We start from the raw sequence: 20,095 nt of genomic DNA, 5'->3' as shown, positions 1-20,095 counted from the left end.
TTCACATACACCCCTCAAATGTTTAAAGATTCCAGTAGTCTCATTCCCATTTCCTGCACTGCACCCTTTTGCAGAACTACTCAATGGGATACCTGAGAACTACAAAAGCAACCCAGCTTTTCAGTGCTGAACTAGCAATTCATAGTTCCAGCATCATGCACACCTGCTGCTGACAGGCTTTCTGCTAAATTTCAGGGGTAGGGTGGAGGAACAGGAAAATCACCACATTTAATATTTTTAAAAACATGGATTTGATTTTATTCTTGTTCTTAAATTCAAATCGTTTTCTCCTCCAAGAAAATAAGTCATTCTCCCTCCCTCCCTCCCTCCCCCCCAGCACTGCTGCCAAACACAAATACATAAAAATACCCTCCAAAGCCCAATCCCAGACCCCAAGATCCCTGCCATTGAAGCCCCACGTCCCTTTCCCACTCTCAGAAATTCGTTATTTCAAAGCTTTGGCGACCAGCTCATAAGCTAATTCAATCTCTTCATCATCCGGACAGGTGCTGGCAAATTCCTCACGGGCGTAAGCGTTCTTGAGATAGCGGTGGATGCCATGGAATGCCTCGGGGATGGTGAAGTCACGGTACTTCTTGCACACCACCTGTTGGGATTACGAGATCAAAAATAATTGGCCCCATTTCGTGTGTTTGTACACCAGATGTGTCCTGAGATTCCATGCAAGGAGGAGTTTTGTTATTAGAGGCAGAATTTAGCATCCAGTGAATCAAAGTGTTCATCCTTTTTAAAAAAACATAAAAGCAAGTTTCTGGGGGAAAATGAGCTTGCGAGTATGTGGGCAATACCCTGTACAACCTTGACAGGCAAAGGCTGGATAGGATAGAATTTCTAGAGGGTCAGGTTTTGGGCTTGGGTACCCCATAGAGCTCTTTGCCCCTTCCTATCATAAGCAGAAAACAGAGCAGGTTAAGCAAAATAAGAAAACTTCTGCACGCTCGCATGATTTACAACAGGACAAAGAACGCATCCCATGACAGCCCTGTTCAGGTGTTCTTGTGCGCACCGGCAGGGAGGAGGGACACACCAAGTAGCTCCACTCCTAGCCTTTGCATGCACAACCCTCCGTACTACCAGAGCCTTCGCACAGACCACTGTATGGATGGAGGCTTTCTCACAACACAGAAATGTAGGAAGCTGCCGTGTGTTGAGCCAGTCCATTGGTCCATCTAACTCAGTATCGTCTACACTGACTGGCAGGAGCCCTACAGGCTTTCAGGTAGGGGTGTCTCTCAGCCCCACCTAGAGGTGCCAGGGACTCCACCTGGAGCCTTTTGCAGGCAAAGTAGTTGCTCTACCACTGTGCTATGGCCCTTCCTTGGAACTCCAGTTGCGGAACCCAAGTGGCACAGCCTGGAACCCCAACTGTGCAAATTTTGGGGTCACGTGGAAGCCTTTGTGTGTAAAACTGTGTGTGCAAAGGCTCTATTGAGTCAGTGTGGTGTTAAGAGTGTCAGACTAGGACCTGGGAAACCAGGGTTCAAATCCTCGCTTGGCCAGACCTTGTGACAGTCACTGTCTCTTAGCCTAACCTACCTCACAAGGTTGTTATGAGGATAAAATCAGGAGAGGAGAACCATATTTGTATGCCACATTGAGCTTCTTGGAGGAAAGGCAGGATATAAATACAATAATATATAAAATAAATATGGTTGTGCTAAGATTAGGGAGCAAGGCTCCTTGGTACGTCACTGCTTCCGTGTTGGTGAAGAAGCAAGACTACCCATACAGGGGCAGAAGTCTCAAGTCACTCTGTGACTTGCAGGTATGCATGCGGAACAGCCTCCACACAGAAGTATTGCACTAAAGATGAGGTGAGCTGATGTGAAAACTCAACCTGTGGATTTTGACCATTTCCCTCTCTCTCTCTCTCTCTCTCTCTCTCTCTCTCTCTCTCTCTCTCTCTCTCACACACACACACACACACACACACACACACACACACACACAATCATAACTTCACATTGCAGTCAATCAAGCAATGGGCATGTGTTGTGTGAACTGTCCCTGAGGCAGAGGCAGTCTAACACAATGGGCTGCATTCAGCACTGTGTGAGCAGAGTTCTGCTAACACAGTGGAACTTTGCCTTCTTCTCATCTCCTCCTATGCCCCAAACATCTCCTCTGGAGGATCAACCAACCCTCTGGGGTAGATTTTGAGGATGGACAGGGGGCTGTAGGGGAGAGGAAAGGAGGAGGAAGTTGTGTCGCGTGAGCAAAACAGCGGCACTGGATACAACCTGAAGACATTAGAACCAGTGGCGGCTAGTGAAATATGTGTGACTAAAACCCGGAGTAGATTCCACTGCCCCACTGACATGGAGCCATCAGCTGCCAATGATTGGAACCAAGGGCCTTTCATTCCTGGAAAAGCGGTGCAGCATTTTCCAGTTTAGCTTGCTGCACCCGGGAAGGCTTTTTAACTGCCAGCTTCTATCCACTTCTGCCTTGGGGGTGGGGGCGGGGTGGAACTCTTGATCCAGGAGGTTAGAGATCGAAATAAGAGGTTCTCACCTTGACGATATGAAGCTTGGGCAGCAGATTGCAGTCGGCCAACGTGAGTTCATCCCCATCAAGGAATCTGCGGCTGGATTGGCCCTCGTCCTCGGCACTGTTCTCGTCCACCTCCTCCGGTAGGGGCGTCATCAAATAAACATCCAGCACCTTCAGTGCTTTCAGCAAACCTTTCTCGAGGTCTAAGAAATGAAGGGAGAGGAGGTGGTGGGAGGTGGAGTACATGGTACCAATGAAGATCCAAGGGATAACACAAAACATCAGGAAGGATTCAAGTAGTAACTATGTTGGAAAGGGAGCTAATAAGATTCAAGGCAGGAGGGAGACAGATGGAGGTGAGAGGGAGCCAATGGTATCCAAGAAAAAGAGAATGAAGGAGCCAATGAGATTCAGGAACTGAGCTAGAGAAGTGGAGAACAAGTGAGAATGCAGGAAAATGAGGATCTTGTGGGTAACTGGAAACGGGGCCACAGTAGCCAATCTGAAATCAGAAATATTTTGGTGGTAAGAAGGGCTCCACTTAAGGAAAGAGGCAATGGGAACAAAGGGGAGAATCAATGGCAACAAAGAAATAGTTGGCATGAGGTTTCATGAGTCAAGGTGAAGAACGAGAGCAAAAAGAAGATATAAGGCAGAAATCAGCCACCGCTAAGAATGAAGGAGGCAGGGGCGTCCAATAAGAAACTACAAGTGGGACCTGAAACAAAATGTTGCAGTGCAGTTTGAAATTGCAGGAGGAATTTGAAAACGTTCCTGTTTACCCAGGCATTTGATGGCTGAAGGGCACTCTTCCTGGCAACCTTAAAATCACAGATGAAATAATGCTTTTAAGCTGTGTTTTTAGAATATTTTAACTGTGTTTTAGAATGTTTTTAACTATTTTAGTCTGTTTTACTTTTTCTTGTTAAGTTGTTTTGTTGATGTTTGCCCTCCAGGGCTCCTCTGGGAGGAAGGGCAGGATATAAAGTCAACAAGTAAATAAATAATATTGCACAATACACCCACAAAAAACCATCCTGTCTGGAAGGGGCCTTAAGCCGATTAAAAAAAGGAAACATCGACTGAAGTATGTGGAAGAAACGAGCCAGTGACAAAGCAAGGATAGGGAAGTCAATTCGCTAACAGGCAAGGAAAAGACGTGGCCATTATAATGAGAAAGGCAAAAGTGAATCAATGATAATCAAAATGCTCAGAGGAGGAAGCCCAGTGAGGATGTTGGGCCAAGTTACTCACTGGAGTTGAGCCCTGGGTTTGAGTTCTTGATGTAGGCAGAGAACTTGGCAAAGACATCAAGACCAGCTGTGTTGGACTCTGGGTTACGGGCAGCCAACCTGGGGTACCTATGGAAGAGGAGGCAGATTAGCAGCCGTGGCATGGCCTTGCCACCCAGAACTCCTTCTATAGCCAGGAATCCCCTTTCCCCAATCAGCTCCGTTGCCTCGTTTCACTCGTACTTGGGAGGGGACAGAACCTCCTCCAGAAATTCTTCAATCTTGTTGGTGTCTGTGTGGACCTCGGTCCCGTACATCAGGAACGGCAGCTGACCTCCAGGGCAGAGTTTTTGCACCGTCTCAGTTCTCCTATAAGGAAGGAGGAGGGGAAAATCAGGGCATTTTAAAGGTCTGGGATACAGTTTATATAGTGAAATTAACCAATGAGGCAATTAAGCAACCTTTTTATTGAGAAATGGAGCGTATATCGGTGAAAAAGAGCTCAAGAAAATGTATTACCATATACATTGTTTGGTTCATTGTAGAAGGAGAAAAAATGTATATCATACTCAGAGGTGTAGTGGTCTGGGGTCTCGAGGTTTTTTGGACCCCTTACTTTTTTGGGAGCAGGGTCCCAATGTCTCCAGCATCCTACAAGCCAATCAGCATGAAAGCGGACTGTTAGCTGCTGAGAAGAGTCTTCTAACATGCTTCCTTGTCCTTTCCTGCTGATTGGAACCAGTCAGAGTAAAAGGAGGTGAGTCAGTCACAGAGAAGACCCTTCTCAGTAGCTAACACTCTCCCCTTTCATACTGATTGGCTCCTAGGAATATCAGTTGTTGTGGGAGAAGGCATTAGCAAGGATCTCATTCTCAACCCCACAGCAAAAAAGGTGGCATGGCTGTGACTATCATGAAGGGACCCTGCACTTATGAATTAGCCACTATGCTACTTATCATACTATCATGTTACATTGTATGCTTCTGATATATATAGATACACACACCTAAAATTTAAAAAAAAAATCAGAGCATTGGTAATTGCAGGAGAGTTGCTGGAGCAAAATCAAGTTATACTAGCAAAGTTGGCAAGACCAGGACATGCATGCGTTAAGTCAGTAGCAAAATGGAGAGCATCCTAGGCAGAGTCAGTGCCATTTCCACCCACCTTTTGGTGTCCACTGTGGTGACATTGAAGGTGACACCCTTGAGCCAGAGGACCATGAAGAGGCGCTGGGAGAAGGGACAGTTCCCAATTTTGGCTCCATCGCTGCCAGCCTGGGAAAACCCAACCAAAATGGTGAGGCTTAGATGTTATCAAACCACATCTCACAATTTGGCAAAAACCATTCTGATCTGCAGCTCAGGTTCTGATGGGACTAGCAGCAAGAGGTGTAATGAGATTCCATTTCTCCTTGTCACTTAGCTACAAGCTGTTATACTAAGTCTGCTCTAATGCAGGTGTGGGGATCCTCTGGCCCTCCAAATGTTGTTGGACTCCAGCTCCCATCCGCTCTAGCCAGCATGGCCAATGGTCAGGGATGCTGGAAGTTATAGCACAGTAGCATCTGGAAGGCTGCAGTGTCCCCATCCCTATTCTAATGGGATTGGTTGGGGTGGGGGTGGTAATACAGGGTAGTTTTTGATCACAACGTATCTCCCTTGCCCATCAAAAGGGCTGCAACTGCAATCCAGGCCTCCCTACCACATTATTTCCCTGATTTGGAACAATATCAGGGAAATAATATAGACAATCTCCACCATCCACTGTATTGTTCTGTATTAGGAAAAGATGCAATGGCAATTCTGGACAGCAGTAAATGATACGATTACCTTCCTTCTCTCAGGTACACACATTTTGTGCTTTTAACGATTTTTATAATGTTTTCCTCACCCTTATCTTTACTGCCCTTCTCTCCCAAGATGTCCCTGGCTCACAGTGTCCACGCCCGCAACCCTACCACTGCCTTCGAAGGCAGCCTCTCCCAACCCTGGGCCCTCCAGATATCATTCAACTCCATCAGCTTCAGCTAGCGTGGCTGATGTCCAGGCATGATGGGAGTTGTAGTCCAGCAGCATCTAGAGAGCATCAGATTGGAGAAGACTGTTCTAAGATCTCTCACCACCTTAAATGCCTCTACCCACTCTCCCTGGCTGCCCTTTATGCCTGTTAAGTCCCTCCTAGAACAGATATATCAGGTGTGGGGAATATTTGGCCCTCCATATGTTACTGAAATACAACTCCCATCAGCCCCAGCAAGCATGGCCAATGGCCAGGGATGGTGGGAACTGTACGTCAGCAACATCTGGAGGGCCAAAGGTTCCCAACAACTGAGCTATCTGGTAACCCCCTTCTTACAAATCCTTCTTCAAAACTCACCTCTTTCTTGAAGCTTTAGGCTCAACCCCTTCAACCCTCACCAGTTAGTCCATGTGGCTGCATCCATTCCAGTTCTTCTTGTTGCCCTTCTCTCTCCCATCCTCTCATTTACCCTGAACAAACTTTACTGTAAGCTCCTTGGGGCAGATACGTGTCTTTTTTGCCCATGCAATTAAAGCAAGGATGGGGAACCTTGTTCAAGGGCTGCATTCCCTCGAGGGGAACGTTCTAGGGGCTACATGCCAGTGGTGGGTAGGCAATGGCTGGGACTCTTACTTTTGTTCAGCTTATTGCAGGCCCGCAAAGACCAAATTTTTACACTCACACACACCTCTCCATCCAGGCAAGGAAGAGACATGAACGCAGTTCCAGGAGACATTTCGGACTCACTTAAGAAGGGTGTGGAGCAAGACCAGCGAGGTGTTTGGCCTGGAGGGAAAGGTCTCAAGGGCCAGACAGAGTGGCCCCCAGGCCTGAGGAACATAGAAAGTTGCCTTATTCAGGGTCAGACCATTGGGCCATCTTGCTCAGTACTGTCTACACTGACTGGCAGCAGCTGTCAGAGTTGCTGACAGGGAGTCTTTTCCCAGCCCTACCTGGACATGTCTGGGATTGAACCCAGAATCTTCTGCAGGCAAAGCAGATGCTCTGCCACTGAGCTACGGCCCTTTCCCCACTTCATCCTGCAGTAAAGCTTTTTTATATATACAGTATGTTCTGCTTATTGATTGACCATGTTTAACTAGAGAAGAGTCATGTAGCATACCTTAGAATGTTTTGTATAGAGATGTGAAGGCCCAGGGGGGAAAAAAAGAGAAAAAAGCCTGGGTTCCCCCCCCCTCAATTTTTCTGTTTTTCCCCCTCTAGTTTTTTATAGCAAAAAGAATGGTAAAGGGACTCATATACACTGAAAGTCATATAAATGATGCTTCAATTTTACCTCAGGAGAACAACAAACCTTGAAAGAGCTCATTAGAAGTAAACAAACATCTACTGGGTGTGCAATCGCGTCCTTCCTTTGGCACCATGTGTGGCACAGAGAACTACAATCCCAAGTACATTCAACAACAACATCACAGGCTCACTCACAGGCACCTCAAATTCAAATTCTTTCTTGCAAAGTCTACAGACCATCGCAAACAGACAAAATACAACAACTATAAATACATAAGAAAAGGAAGTTAACAGTAAATGAATTACTTTGGACTCAACCGTTCCGATAAAATCAGGGCCTCGAGCTAGTAATGGTCTAGTCACTTCAAACGCATACAATTCTCCATGAGTGCAATACCTCATTATGTCTTGAGGGGGAGCAAGATGTCCACAGCTACATAGAAAACCTTGCACAACGACAACAGGTGTTGAAAGGGGTAGGACAATGGGACAGGAAGACCTCGGCAGGCCCAGCATTAGGGGTTGGCACCATCAGTCATTTGCTGACAGCCTGAGCCCTCCAAAGGACCCATCACCCTGTCTCATCTACCATTCCCATAAGGCAGGTGTCCATCAGCAGAAGTTTTTAAAAAATGGGTTAACATAAGAACATAAGAAGAGCCTGCTGGATCAGGCCAGTGGCCCATCTAGTCCAGCATCCTGTTCTCACAGTGGCCAACCAGGTGCCTGGGGGAAGCCCGCAAGCAGGACCCGAGTGCAAGAACACTCTCCCCTCCTGAGGCTTCCGGCAACTGGTTTTCAGAAGCATACTGCCTCTGAGTAGGGTGGCAGAGCACAGCCATCATGGCTAGTGGCCATTGATAGCCCTGTCCTCCATGAATTTGTCTAATCTTCTTTTAAAGCCGTCCAAGCTGGTGGCCATTACTGCATCTTGTGGGAGCAAATTCCATAGTTTAACTATGCGCTGAGTAAAGAAGTACTTCCTTTTGTCTGTCCTGAATCTTCCAACATTCAGCTTCTTTGAATGTCCACGAGTTCTAGTATTATGAGAGAGGGAGAAGAACTTTTCTCTATCCACTTTCTCAATGCCATGCATAATTTTATACACTTCTATCATGTCTCCTCTGACCCGCCTTTTCTCTAAACTAAAAAGCCCCAAATGCTGCAACCTTTCCTCGTAAGGGAGTCGCTCCATCCCCTTGATCATTCTGGTTGCCCTCTTCTGAACCTTTTCCAACTCTATAATATCCTTTTTGAGATGAGGCGACCAGAACTGTACACAGTATTCCAAATGCGGCCGCACCATAGATTTATACAATGGCATTATGATATCGGCTGTTTTATTTTCAATACCTTTCCTAATTATCGCTAGCATGGAATTTGCCTTTTTCACAGCTGCCGCACACTGGGTCGACATTTTCATCGTGCTGTCCACTACAACCCCGAGGTCTCTCTCCTGGTCGGTCACCGCCAGTTCAGACCCCATGAGCGTATATGTGAAATTCAGATTTTTTGCTCCAATATGCATAATTTTACACTTGTTTATATTGAACTGCATTTGCCATTTTTCTGCCCATTCACTCAGTTTGGAGAGGTCTTTTTGGAGCTCTTCGCAATCCCTTTTTGTTTTAACAACCCTGAACAATTTAGTGTCATCAGCAAACTTGGCCACTTCACTGCTCACTCCTAATTCTAGGTCATTAATGAACAAGTTGAAAAGTACAGGTCCCAATACCGATCCTTGAGGGACTCCACTTTCTACAGCCCTCCATTGGGAGAACTGTCCGTTTATTCCTACTCTCTGCTTTCTGCTTCTTTTTTTTTTTTTCAATAATTTTTATTCAGATTTTCATAAAACATACAAGGCGAAATCATAAAACATTCAAAGACAAAAAACAAAATCAAAAATAGTTAAACAAACAAAATAAAAAATAAAAAATAAAAATAAAAAATAAAGAGTAAAATATTGACTTCCCATTTGTCAAAGATCAAATCAGTTATAAGTCTATAATATATAACAATCCTGTCTCTTAAGTCATATTATAAAATCACTTTCCTCCAGTAGTTATCTTACTTAATCATCAAATCTCATAAACATTACTTTATTCTTTCCACAAAAAGTCAAAGAGAGGTTTCAATTCTTTAAGAAATATATCTATCAATTTTTTTTTCCAGATAAGCATATCGATTAATCCATCTCATTACTAATTATGATAATCTTATTGTCATAACCATAGTCAAAATAAACATTTCAATTAATCCATCACATCAGAATCTGTTAGGTTCAGTAATTTCAGTAGCCATTGTTCTATTATCCCTATTAGTTCCATTTTCCATCTTCCATCTTCAGTAGTCTTGTTAAGTCCAGTAATTTCAGTATCCAATCTTCCATTATCAGTATTCCATAATAATCTTGCTGTCAAAGCCATAGTCATATAGTAAGAGTCTGATGGGAATTACCTCTATCCCAAATATTTTCTTGCCATCCATTCTAAATAGGTTGCTGAAATACTGCTGTAAAATCATATCTCTGTTCTTTTTTTCAAAATACACAGGGTCATCTCTTGAAAGTTTTTCCATTGTCACATGGCTGCAGTTAATTCCATAGATTTTCTCTATATTGGGCTCCATCACATCATTCCAGTCCAGAAGATTATCCATGCCATTGATAACTTTATCTCTAGAATCTTCATTAATTTCTTCAGAGATAAGATTGAGTTCCAAACAATAGATTTTATTTCTAAAGTCCATAGACTCCAAATCTTTTTCCTGTTCCACGTTTGTTCCAATCTCCGGGGTCTCCTCTCTCACAGGGACCCCTGTTCCAGTCTCCAGGGTCTCCTCTCTCACAGGGACCCCTGTTCCAGTCTCCAGGGTCTCCTCTCTCACAAGGACCCCTATATCTTTAATCTCCTGTGTCTCCAAACAATAGATTTTATTTCTAAAGTCCATAGACTCCAAATCTTTTTCCTGTTCCACGTTTGTTCCAATCTCCGGGGTCTCCTCTCTCACAGGGACCCCTTCCAGGGTCACCTCTCTCACAGGGACCCCTATATCTTTAATCTCCTGCGTCATTTTACTCAATTCAATTTTCAGCTCCTTACAACCCTGTCGCAGGTTTTGTTTCGTTATCTCAATCTCATCCATTATTTTCTGAAACATAGTTATTTCCAGATTCTCAGCCACTTTCTTAATTGCCATTTTAAAAGAAAAATATAGGAAAACCACTTCTTATTTCAGCAACAATTGGGTTAATACTCCAAACTTGGTGACATCACAGTATAAACAGAGCAGACAGCCTTATCTCTCCATGCTTAAGTAAACAAAATGCAGTTCCCAGGATCGAAACAATTAATGGCGTCGTTAGGAAACAGATTCGACAAAATAAAATAGACCAAAAAGAGAGTAGTCTCAGACAATATAATATTCTTCAAAATAAAAATCTGGAATAGAAATCCCTCTTCTGTGTATATCTTTAGAATGCAAATCCAGGACAGCTTTTTGCAACAAAAACAGAGATAAGCTATTAATTAGTGAGTAGCAGAGAGAAGTTATGGCTCCCCAGTGAGATGTCAAAAACCGATCAATCTGGCAAATCTCTTTTAAACAGCAACAATTTAAGTCAAGTAAAAGAAAAATATAGAAAGAAGGGTGCTTGCCTGTTAGTGCGTTCTCTCTTAGAAGGTAAGATGAACGTTCGCTTTATCAGATAGAGCTTGTTGTTGAAAATCCGTCCCACCTTCGTCGGCTGGACCTCGTCCCATAAATTAATGAGATCTGGTCGTCCCAACAAAAATAGGCTTTGAGGTTAATCTCTTCGTTTCTCCCTACCCGGGAGAAGTTTAATCAGTCAAAAAAAAAAAAAAATCTGACTGATATATCTGAATAAGCTTCTTTTGAGGCAGGAGCCCGTCTCAAAAGCAGGCACAGGCTAAGTCACCCTTCCCGGAACTCTGCTTTCTGCTTCTTAACCAATTTCTTATCCACAAGAGGACCTCTCCTCTTATTCCATGACTGCTAAGCTTCCTCAGAAGCCTTTGGTGAGGTACCTTGTCAAACGCTTTTTGAAAGTCTAAGTACACTATGTCCACTGGATCACCTCTATCTATATGCTTGTTGACACTCTCAAAGAATTCTAATAGGTTACTGAGACAGGACTTTCCCTTGCAGAAGCCATGCTGGCTCTGCTTCAGCAAGGCTTGTTCTTCTATGTGCTTAGTTAATCTAGCTTTAATAATACTTTCTACCAGTTTTCCAGGGACAGAAGTTAAGCTAACTGGCCTGTAATTTCTGGGATCCCCCCTGGATCCCTTTTTGAAGATTGGCGTTACATTTGCCACTTTCCAGTCCTCAGGCACGGAGGAGGACCCAAGGGACAAGTTACATATTTTAGTTAGCAGATCAGCAATTTCACCTTTGAGTTCTTTGAGAACTCTCGGGTGGATGCCATCCGGGCCCGGTGATTTGTCAGTTTTTATATTGTCCATTGAGCTTAGAACTTCCTCTCTCGTTACCACTATTTGTCTCAGTTCCTCAGAATCCCTTCCTGCAAATGTTAGTTCAGGTTCAGGGATCTGCCCTATATCTTCCACTGTGAAGACAGATGCAAAGAATTCATTTAGCTTCTCTGCAATCTCCTTATCGTTCTTTAGGACACCTTTGACTCCCTTATCATCCAAGGGTCCAATTGTCTCCCTAGATGGTCTCCTGCTTTGAATGTATTTATAGAATTTTTTGTTGTTGGTTTTTATGTTCTTAGCAATGTGCTCCTCAAATTTTTTTTAGCATCCCTTATTGTCTTCTTGCATTTCTTTTGCCAGAGTTTGTGTTCTTTTTTATTTTCTTCATTTGGACAAGACTTCCATTTTTTGAAGGAAGACTTTTTGCCTCTAAGAGCTTCCTTGACTTTGCTCGTTAACCATGCTGGCATCTTCTTGGCCCTGGCGGTACCTTTTCTGATCTGCGGTATGCACTCCAGTCGAGCTTCTAATATAGTGTTTTTAAACAACTTCCAAGCATTTTCGAGTGATGTGACCCTCTGGACTTTGTTTTTCAGCTTTCTTTTTACCAATCCCCTCATTTTTGTGAAGTTTCCTCTTTTGAAGTCAAATGTGACTGTGTTGGATTTTCTTGGCAATTGGCCATTTACATGTATGTTTAATTTAATAGCACTGTGGTCACTGCTCCCAATCGGTTCAACAACACTTACATCTTGCACCAGGTCCCGGTCCCCACTGAGGATTAAGTCCAGGGTTGCCGTCCCTCTGGTCAGTTCCATGACCAACTGGTCTAGGGAATAGTCATTTAGAATATCTAGAAACTTTGCTTCTTTGTCATGACTGGAACACATATGCAGCCAGTCTATGTCTGGGTAGTTGAAGTCACCCATTACTACCACATTTCCTAGTTTGGATGCTTCCTCAATTTCATATCTCATCTCAAGGTCTCCCTGAGCATTTTGATCAGGGGGACGATAGATCGTTCCCAGTATTAAGTCCCTCCTGGGGCATGGTATCACCACCCACAACGATTCTGTGGAGGAGTCTGCCTCTTTTGGGGTTTCCAGCTTGCTGGATTCAATGCCTTCTTTCACGTATAGAGCGACTCTGCCACCAATACGTCCTTCCCTGTCCTTCCGATATAGTTTATATCCAGGGATAACCGTATCCCACTGGTTTTCTCCATTCCACCAGGTCTCCGTTATGCTCACTATATCAATGCTCTCCTCTAAGACCAAGCACTCCATTTCTCCCATCTTGGTTCGCAGGCTCCTAGCATTAGCGTACAGGCACTTGTAAGCAGTGTCTCTCTTCAAGTGTCTTTGGCACTTGTGGTTAGGCCTGTGGTAATTTTGCTCTTCTGAATTTATATCCTGTGCCCCTGCTCTCACAATGCCTACTTCTAGGCCTACTCCTTTTAAAATTTCATCATTTCTTTGGTTTTTATCCCAGGGGGGAGGTTTATTCCGAACTGGACCTTTCTCAGCTCCTGTTGGGTTTCCCCCCTCAGTCAGTTTAAAAGCTGCTCTGCCACCTTTTTAATTTTAAGTGCCAGCAGTCTGGTTCCATTCTGGTTCAAGTGGAGCCCGTCCCTTTTGTACAGGCCTGGCTTGTCCCAAAATGTTCCCCAGTGCCTAACAAATCCAAACCCTTCCACCCGACACCATCGTCTCATCCACGCATTGAGACTGTGAAGCTGGGCCTGTCTGGCTGGTCCTGCGCGTGGAACCGGTAGCATTTCATAGAAAGCCACCTTGGAGGTCCTGGCTTTCAGCATCCTACCTAGCAACCTAAATTTTGCTTCCAGGACCTCACGGCTGCATTTCCCCATGTCGTTGGTGCCAACGTGCACCACGACCACTGACTCCTTCCCAGCACTGTCTACCAAACTATCTAAACGACGGGCGATATCCGCAACCTTCGCACCAGGCAGGCAAAACACCTTGCGGTCTACACGCCCATCACACACCCCACTGTCTATGTTCCTAATGATCGAATCACCCACTACAAGGATCCCTCCAGCCCCTGGAGATATATCCTCGGCACGAGAGGATAGCTGTTCATCCCCCAAGGAATGGGTCCCTTCTAAGGGATCGTTTACCTCTTCCTCAGCTGGATGCTCTCCTTCCCCGAGACCATCGTTGTCCATGATAGCAGGAGAGCTATCATCGTTGGAGTGGGACACAGCTATAACGTCCCTGAAGGCCTCCTCCACACACCTCTCTGCCTCTCTCAGCTTTTCCAGGTCCGCCACCTTGGCCTCAAGGAAATGAAGTTGTTCCCGGAGAGCCAGGAGCTCATTGCACCGAGAACACACCCACGACTTCTGTCCAACAGGCAGATAGTCGTACATGCTGCAGGCGGTGCAAAACACTGGAAAGCCCCCACACCCCTGCTGGCTTCTTACCTGCATAGTTTTGTTTAAGGTTTATTACGTCAATGGGTTGGAGACTGCGGTTTAGTTGAGCTCAGGGAACAGACGGGCAGAGTGGGGGGCCCTGGCCTCCTCGCCCTGCTGCCAAACTCGCTCTGCTGCTTAACTCGCCTTGACGCTTCGTCAGCTGGGGCTCCCTCTAGCTCGTGGAGCAGGCTGCCTGCTTAGTAGCTGCCTGCTGTTTTAAGCCCCCCCCCAGTGTCTATGGGACCCCAATGGAGCATCACTCCAGAGCGTTGCTCTGTTGAAGCCTCTGAGAGAGAGTCGGAGGGTGGTGACAAGAGAGAGGGCCTTTTCAGCTGTGGCTCCCTGTTTGGAAAATGCTCTTCCTAGTAAGGTTCTCTCTGGCACCATCATTAATATCCTTTCAGCACCAGGCAAAAGCTCATCTCTCTTCTTCTAGGCATCTGATGGACTAGGACAGGTATGGGGAAGTTTTGGCCCACCAGATGTCTCTGAATTATTATTATTATTATTATTATTATTATTATTATTATTAATAATAATAATAATAATAATAATAAGTGCCTACAGCCATACTACCCTGAAGACGCCTGATCTCTGAAGCTAAGCTAAAGTTTCATAGGGTCACCGTAAGTCATAATCGACTTTATGGCATATAACAACAAATTTTATTATTTTTATTTTTATTTTTATTTTTATTATTATTATTAGCAGCAGCAGCATTTATTGCCCATTCTTCACCCAGAGGTACCAACTCCCATCATCCCTAGCCACTGGCCATGCTTGAAGTTCAGCAACATCTGGAGGGCCAAAGGCTTCTCACACCTGGATTACGATGCTGCTGCTGTCTATTGATGGTATGAAGTTGCTGCTGCTGCTTGTTAGGTCTGTTTTGAAAGTTAGCATATGGCTTTTATTGTAATGTATTCTTTTTTTCTGATTTTGTTATGCTTTATGCTCTTAAAATTTCTGTTAAGTCCCTTGGAGTCTCCTGTGTGGCAAGCAAGTAATAAACTGAATGAATGAAATGTCAGGCAGCTGTCTTTGCCTATTAACAGACTGGCTTTGTCTTATTGCATACCTGCGCTACCTGGTTTTTCCTGCACTTTTTTGCTAGTCCACAGCCTTCAAGGCAATAGGAAGTGAGTGGAGCCACCACCCTCGGAGGGGGCTTTGAATCACTGGCTTCAGCTCTGCCACCCAAGGGAGCCTTCCCCACTGAGGGGAGGGGTTGCCAAGGATCTTGCCAAGGGTCTGGCCTTAAGCTCAAATTCCTGCTCAGCCATGGTGTTCACTGGGTGCCCTTGGACTAGCTGCTGTTTCTGAGACTAAACTCCTGTGCAGGGATTCATGTATTGCATATCTTGAGGAATGGCCATGTTCTACTGTACAGCTGCTGCAGAATCACAAGCAGGGAGAGTGGCTATTGCACTTGGGTCCTGCTTGTTGGCTTCCCAGAGGCATCTGGTGAAGGAATCCTGGGAAAGGTAGCTTGATAAGGGTGCTGAGAGTTGTCAGGAGACTCCTATTTGTTGTACACCGCCCTGAGAGCTTTCTGCTATAGGGCGGTCTAGAAATGTAATTAAATAAATAAAATAAATAAAAAAAATATTTCCAACAGAGCTACAATTCTCAGAGTGGTTCAGTCCCTCTTTCCAGAGGACTCTGGGAACCCTTATCTCAGCACCCTTATCAAACTACCCTTCCCAGGATTCCTTGGGAAAAGCCATGACTGCTTAAAGTGGAATAATTGTGGAATAAATGTATGGTATGAATGTGGCCTAGATGGGCCGTTGGTCTGATTCAGCAGGGGCTCTTCTTATGCATATTCCCGAGGGCTTGGGATGGAACGGGAAACACAACTAAAAGAATTCCTGCTGTAAGACAGAGAGATGGCAGTGTTTAGTCAGAGTGAGAATTCTTGTGATTTTTAAAAGTGTGTTGCCCTTGCTATTGTTAATATTGTGCAAGCAAAATTAAAGTTTTTTAAAAAAAGGCAAGTGCATATAGGAAAAGGCTGTACCTACTTGCAACCACTAGAGGGAGGCAGCGATTTAGGAAATGTCACAATGCCTTACATCATGGTGAAATATAACATTGCCTTTTTGCAGTTGCAAAGGCCACAGCCAGCCATCACTTCAAAGAACCAAGTCCAAAGTGGCTGTAAATCCCAGCACTGATCGTCAGGTGGCATGTTTTCCCTGGGTTTCAGTCTACCTTGCAGGCAGGGACCTCATGTCAAACCTTGTCCACTGATGGTGTCAGTAGCTAAGCGGATTTATTGACAGGGTTCTATGCAGTTTCCTAGCAGGGCTCTAAGCACAGGCCTGCAGCAGGATAGCTCCTAGTCCAAATGAGGAGAGGAGGATCCAGAGGCTGAGCAGTACTGAAGGGGACACTGTTAATGGTGTTGCTGTTATTGCATTGGCTATAACTGCATTTGATATTTGTTATGTACTTTTGATGCAAATAGTCTCAAATAGAAGGGAGGGGAATATAATTGCAGAACAGCTGGATATAAATTACAAATGCAACACACTCCCCACTTCCATAAAGCAGAGATCCCCCACGTCATGTACCTAAGTCTTCCCTGCCATTAGCCACAGGAAAGCTTTGGGGCCTTGCAGTTTGAGAATACAGGAAGTTGCCTTATACCGCGTCAGGCCATTGGTCCATCCAGCTCAGAACTGTCTACTCTGACTGGCAGTGTCTATCCTGGGCTTCAGGCAAGGAGTCTCTCCCAGCCCTGCCTGGAGATGCCGGGGATTGAAGCTGGGACCTTCTGCATGCAAAGCAGATTTGTTATTATTTATTTTATTTTATTTATTAAATTTATAACCTTCCTCCTAGTAGGAGCTCAGGGTGGCAAACAAAACACTAAAACACTGTAAAACATCATAAAAAGAGACATTAATATATATTAAAACAAAACATCTTTAAAAAAGTATTAAAACAAAACATCTTTAAAAACATCTTTTTAAAAAAGCTTTTAAAACATCTTAAAAAGCAAGTCCAACACAGACGCAGACTGGGATAAGGACTCTACATAAAAGGCTTGTTAAAAGAGTAGTCTTCAGTAGGTGCTGAAAATATAGCAGAGATGGCGTCTGTCTAATATTTAAGGGGAGGGAATTCCAAAGGGTAGGTGCTGCCACACTAAAGGTCTGCTTCCTATGATGTGCAGAACAGACCTCCTGTAAGATGGTATCTGCAGGAGGCGCTCACCTGCCGAGCACAGTGATCGACTGGGTATATATGGGATAAGACAGTCTTTCAGGTATCCTGGTCCCAAGCAGCAGAGGGCTTTCTACACCAAAACCAGAACCTTGAACATAGAACCAGAACCTTGAACTGAGAACTCTATGCTCTACTAATGTGCTATGCCCCTTCCCCATGTGTCACAGATTGACCATCCTTGCTGCTTAATAGGGAATTGCCTTGGGGATATTTTGTTCAGTCTACCATGTTTCCTATGGCTTTTCTTGTATTTTTTGTAGTTCATTTAAAGGTTGACTCTAAAGAGGATGTTCTGTTCAGTGATAAAATGTATTTTATAGATGGTGTAGGGTTTTTTGTTATTGTTGTATTTGCTGTTTAAGATGTTTTAACTTATGTTGTACACCGCTTAGGTTTCATTTAAATATAAGCAGTATATAAATTGTCTAAATAAATAAATATCCTCCTTCAAGAACTTGTGAGCCAAGACTCATAGGCTTTCAAAGGACAATATTAAAGAGCAAGGATGGGTAAAGCTGTGGCACATGCAGTGAGAGTTTGTGGCACACCCAGCCCAGAGCTGGCCCCAGGTCTTGCATATAGTCCTGGCTCCCCTCCTCTGTGCTCAGCAGAATAAAGGCAAAATGTATGCCAGATTGGGCATGTGCTGTAGTGTGCATTGAGAACATAATAAAGAGCCTGCTGGACCAGGCCAGTGGCCCGTTTAATCCAGCATCCTGTTCTCACAGTGGCCAACCAGATGCACATGGAAAGCCCGCAAGCAGGACCTGAGTGCAAGGGCATTCTCCCCTCCTGCAGTTTCTAGCAACTGGTGTTTAGAAGTATGTTTAGAAGTGCTTCATTGGATGTCGTGAGTTCTAGTGTTATAAGAGACGCACTGTCTGATAATTTGGAACTGACAGGTGGCATTACTTGCTGAAGAAAGGTTGGTGACTGTTGACACAGTGCTTTGTGGGGGGGAAATAAAGGAGGAGAGCATAGCACAACCCTTGCTTCTGGATTCCTCCAGTTGCTCTTGTTGCAAGTCTGGTAACAGACCCCTGGGAACAGTTAGCTGCAGAGATAATTGGGAACTCTTATCAAGAGTTGCCAAGGAGAGGAGGATCTCTTTCTCTAGTAACGATACAATCACTGAGCAGACAAGATGAATCATCCTCCAAGTGGCCTACAGCCACCAATCATTACCATGGGAACAAACTGCTTTCCCTCAAACAAGTCTGTTATCACTGTCTACATTTGGTACAGCCGATACCTGCTTCTGCTGCTTTGCAACGGTTGCATCAGCCAGCAGACTGACAGGCACAAAGACAAGAAGTTGCTATGGAGATAACCAAACAGAATGGAGCACAGAGCCTGCCGTAAATTAAGATGGCCTCCTGACTTGAGCATTGCCACCAGTCTATAATTTTGATGGGTAGTTTGTATTTTGGCAACTCTGTATTTCCTTGCAAAAGAAAAAAAAAAGGGGGGGAGAAGAACCACCCTAAAATTTTCTGAAAAAACTGACTTAGACTGCAAAATACATTGTGTGAAACAAGTGAATACCATTATGTGTACATATATTCTGGTCCCAGTTTTGGGATTCTCACTGTGCAAGAGATACTTAGGGTGGCCAGATGCAAAAGGGCTCTTGCACCTTTAATATCTGTACAGGAGAGGGAATTTCCATGAAAAAATCCCTGCTTCTACACAACTATTAATTAATTAATTAAATTAATTAAATTTATATCCTGCCCTTCCTCCCAAAGGAGCTCAGTATGGCAAACACATCTGTGATAAAACAATACAATTAAAAGTAAACAAATACATATTTAAAAATGTAAAAAGCAATTAAAAGCATCTAAAAACAAACTACCATGACTCATCTGTGTGGAATGGAATTTCCTTTCCCCCTCCTCCACCCACGTGCATGCCGCACCTTCCCCAAATCTGTTTCAGAGGGTTGGCGGAACCCCTAGAGCAGTTTTAGGGGGTTCACAGGGGAGGAGAGGGGGAGAACATACTGTTGCGCAAGGAGAAATCCTTGTGCTGATGGAACAAGAGACTTGGCGCTCAATCGGATTCCACCCACTACACATTAAAACAAATCTAAAAACAGATTAAAAATTATGAAAGCAGGGATGGAGAACCTGTAAGCCTCCCAATATTGCTGGACTCCAACTCCCATGAGCCCCAACAAGCAGAGCCAAAGGTCAGGCATGATGGGAGTCGTAGTCCAGCAATCCGTGGAGACTGGTGGCTTCGATGTCAGTGGGGCAGCAAATCTGTTCCGGGTTTTAGTCCAAGGTGCAACAGTCTTCATTCCACCAATATCTGGAGGGCCAAAGGTTCCCCATCCCTGTAATCAAAGGGGCAAGAGTCTTCTCTCCTTTTGCATCTGGCCACCCCTATTCAAGCCCACTCTGGTCACTCAACCCCACAGTGCCAACTTTGGATTGCTCAATAAACCCCAACTGCCTCCAGTGGGTTCCCACGAATATTTTGCAATCTCCACAGTTCGTCTTGCTTCATCTTCTTCTGAAAACTAAGCCTCAGCCCTCTCTACAGGGGATGTAACATCCACACCGTACATTTAAAACACCCCTTTAAGAATCCTCAGTACTGTAGTTTATTAAGCGTGCTGAGAATTGTAGCTCTGTGAGGGGTAAACTACAGTTCCCAGGATTCTTTGGGGGAAGCCACGACTGTTAAAGTGTTATAAACGTGCTTGAAGTGAATGGTATGACTGTGACCACAGTCTCACCAGTGTTTCCCACCCTAAACGGCTGCCAGTGCCACCGCTTTCCTCCGTCACGGCTAACTGTTCTCATTACAACCATGCCCTTTCCTTTTTCAGTGACAAGCAGGATTTAGTTTAACGAAAGAAACCCCAACTCGCTGGTTGCTAAAACAGGCCCAGAAACTAAACCACAATCCCCATACATGGAAAAAATATGCCCTTC

At 44.6% G+C, this 20,095-nt stretch overlaps 1 protein-coding gene across 2 annotated transcripts in view; it reads right to left on the bottom strand.

The window, feature by feature from the left end:
• Nucleotides 1-331: 331 nt before the first annotated feature.
• Nucleotides 332-20,095, bottom strand: part of CLIC1 (chloride intracellular channel 1) — a 43,933-nt gene continuing 24,169 nt past the window's right edge. For both annotated transcript variants that reach the window (XM_061619280.1, XM_061619281.1), the window contains exons 2-6: nt 4,914-5,023; nt 3,990-4,115; nt 3,769-3,875; nt 2,536-2,717; nt 332-607 (exon numbers count right to left, since the gene is read on the bottom strand). In XM_061619280.1, coding sequence (XP_061475264.1) covers nt 446-607; nt 2,536-2,717; nt 3,769-3,875; nt 3,990-4,115; nt 4,914-5,023 — 687 coding nt within the window. In that variant the 3' untranslated portion in view covers nt 332-445. The remainder of the gene's footprint in view (nt 608-2,535; nt 2,718-3,768; nt 3,876-3,989; nt 4,116-4,913; nt 5,024-20,095) is intronic.

The sequence above is a fragment of the Rhineura floridana genome, chromosome 3 (assembly GCF_030035675.1).
Source record: "Rhineura floridana isolate rRhiFlo1 chromosome 3, rRhiFlo1.hap2, whole genome shotgun sequence".
Taxonomy (NCBI): domain Eukaryota; kingdom Metazoa; phylum Chordata; class Lepidosauria; order Squamata; family Rhineuridae; genus Rhineura; species Rhineura floridana.
This window is presented reverse-complemented; position numbering and strand designations above follow the sequence as displayed.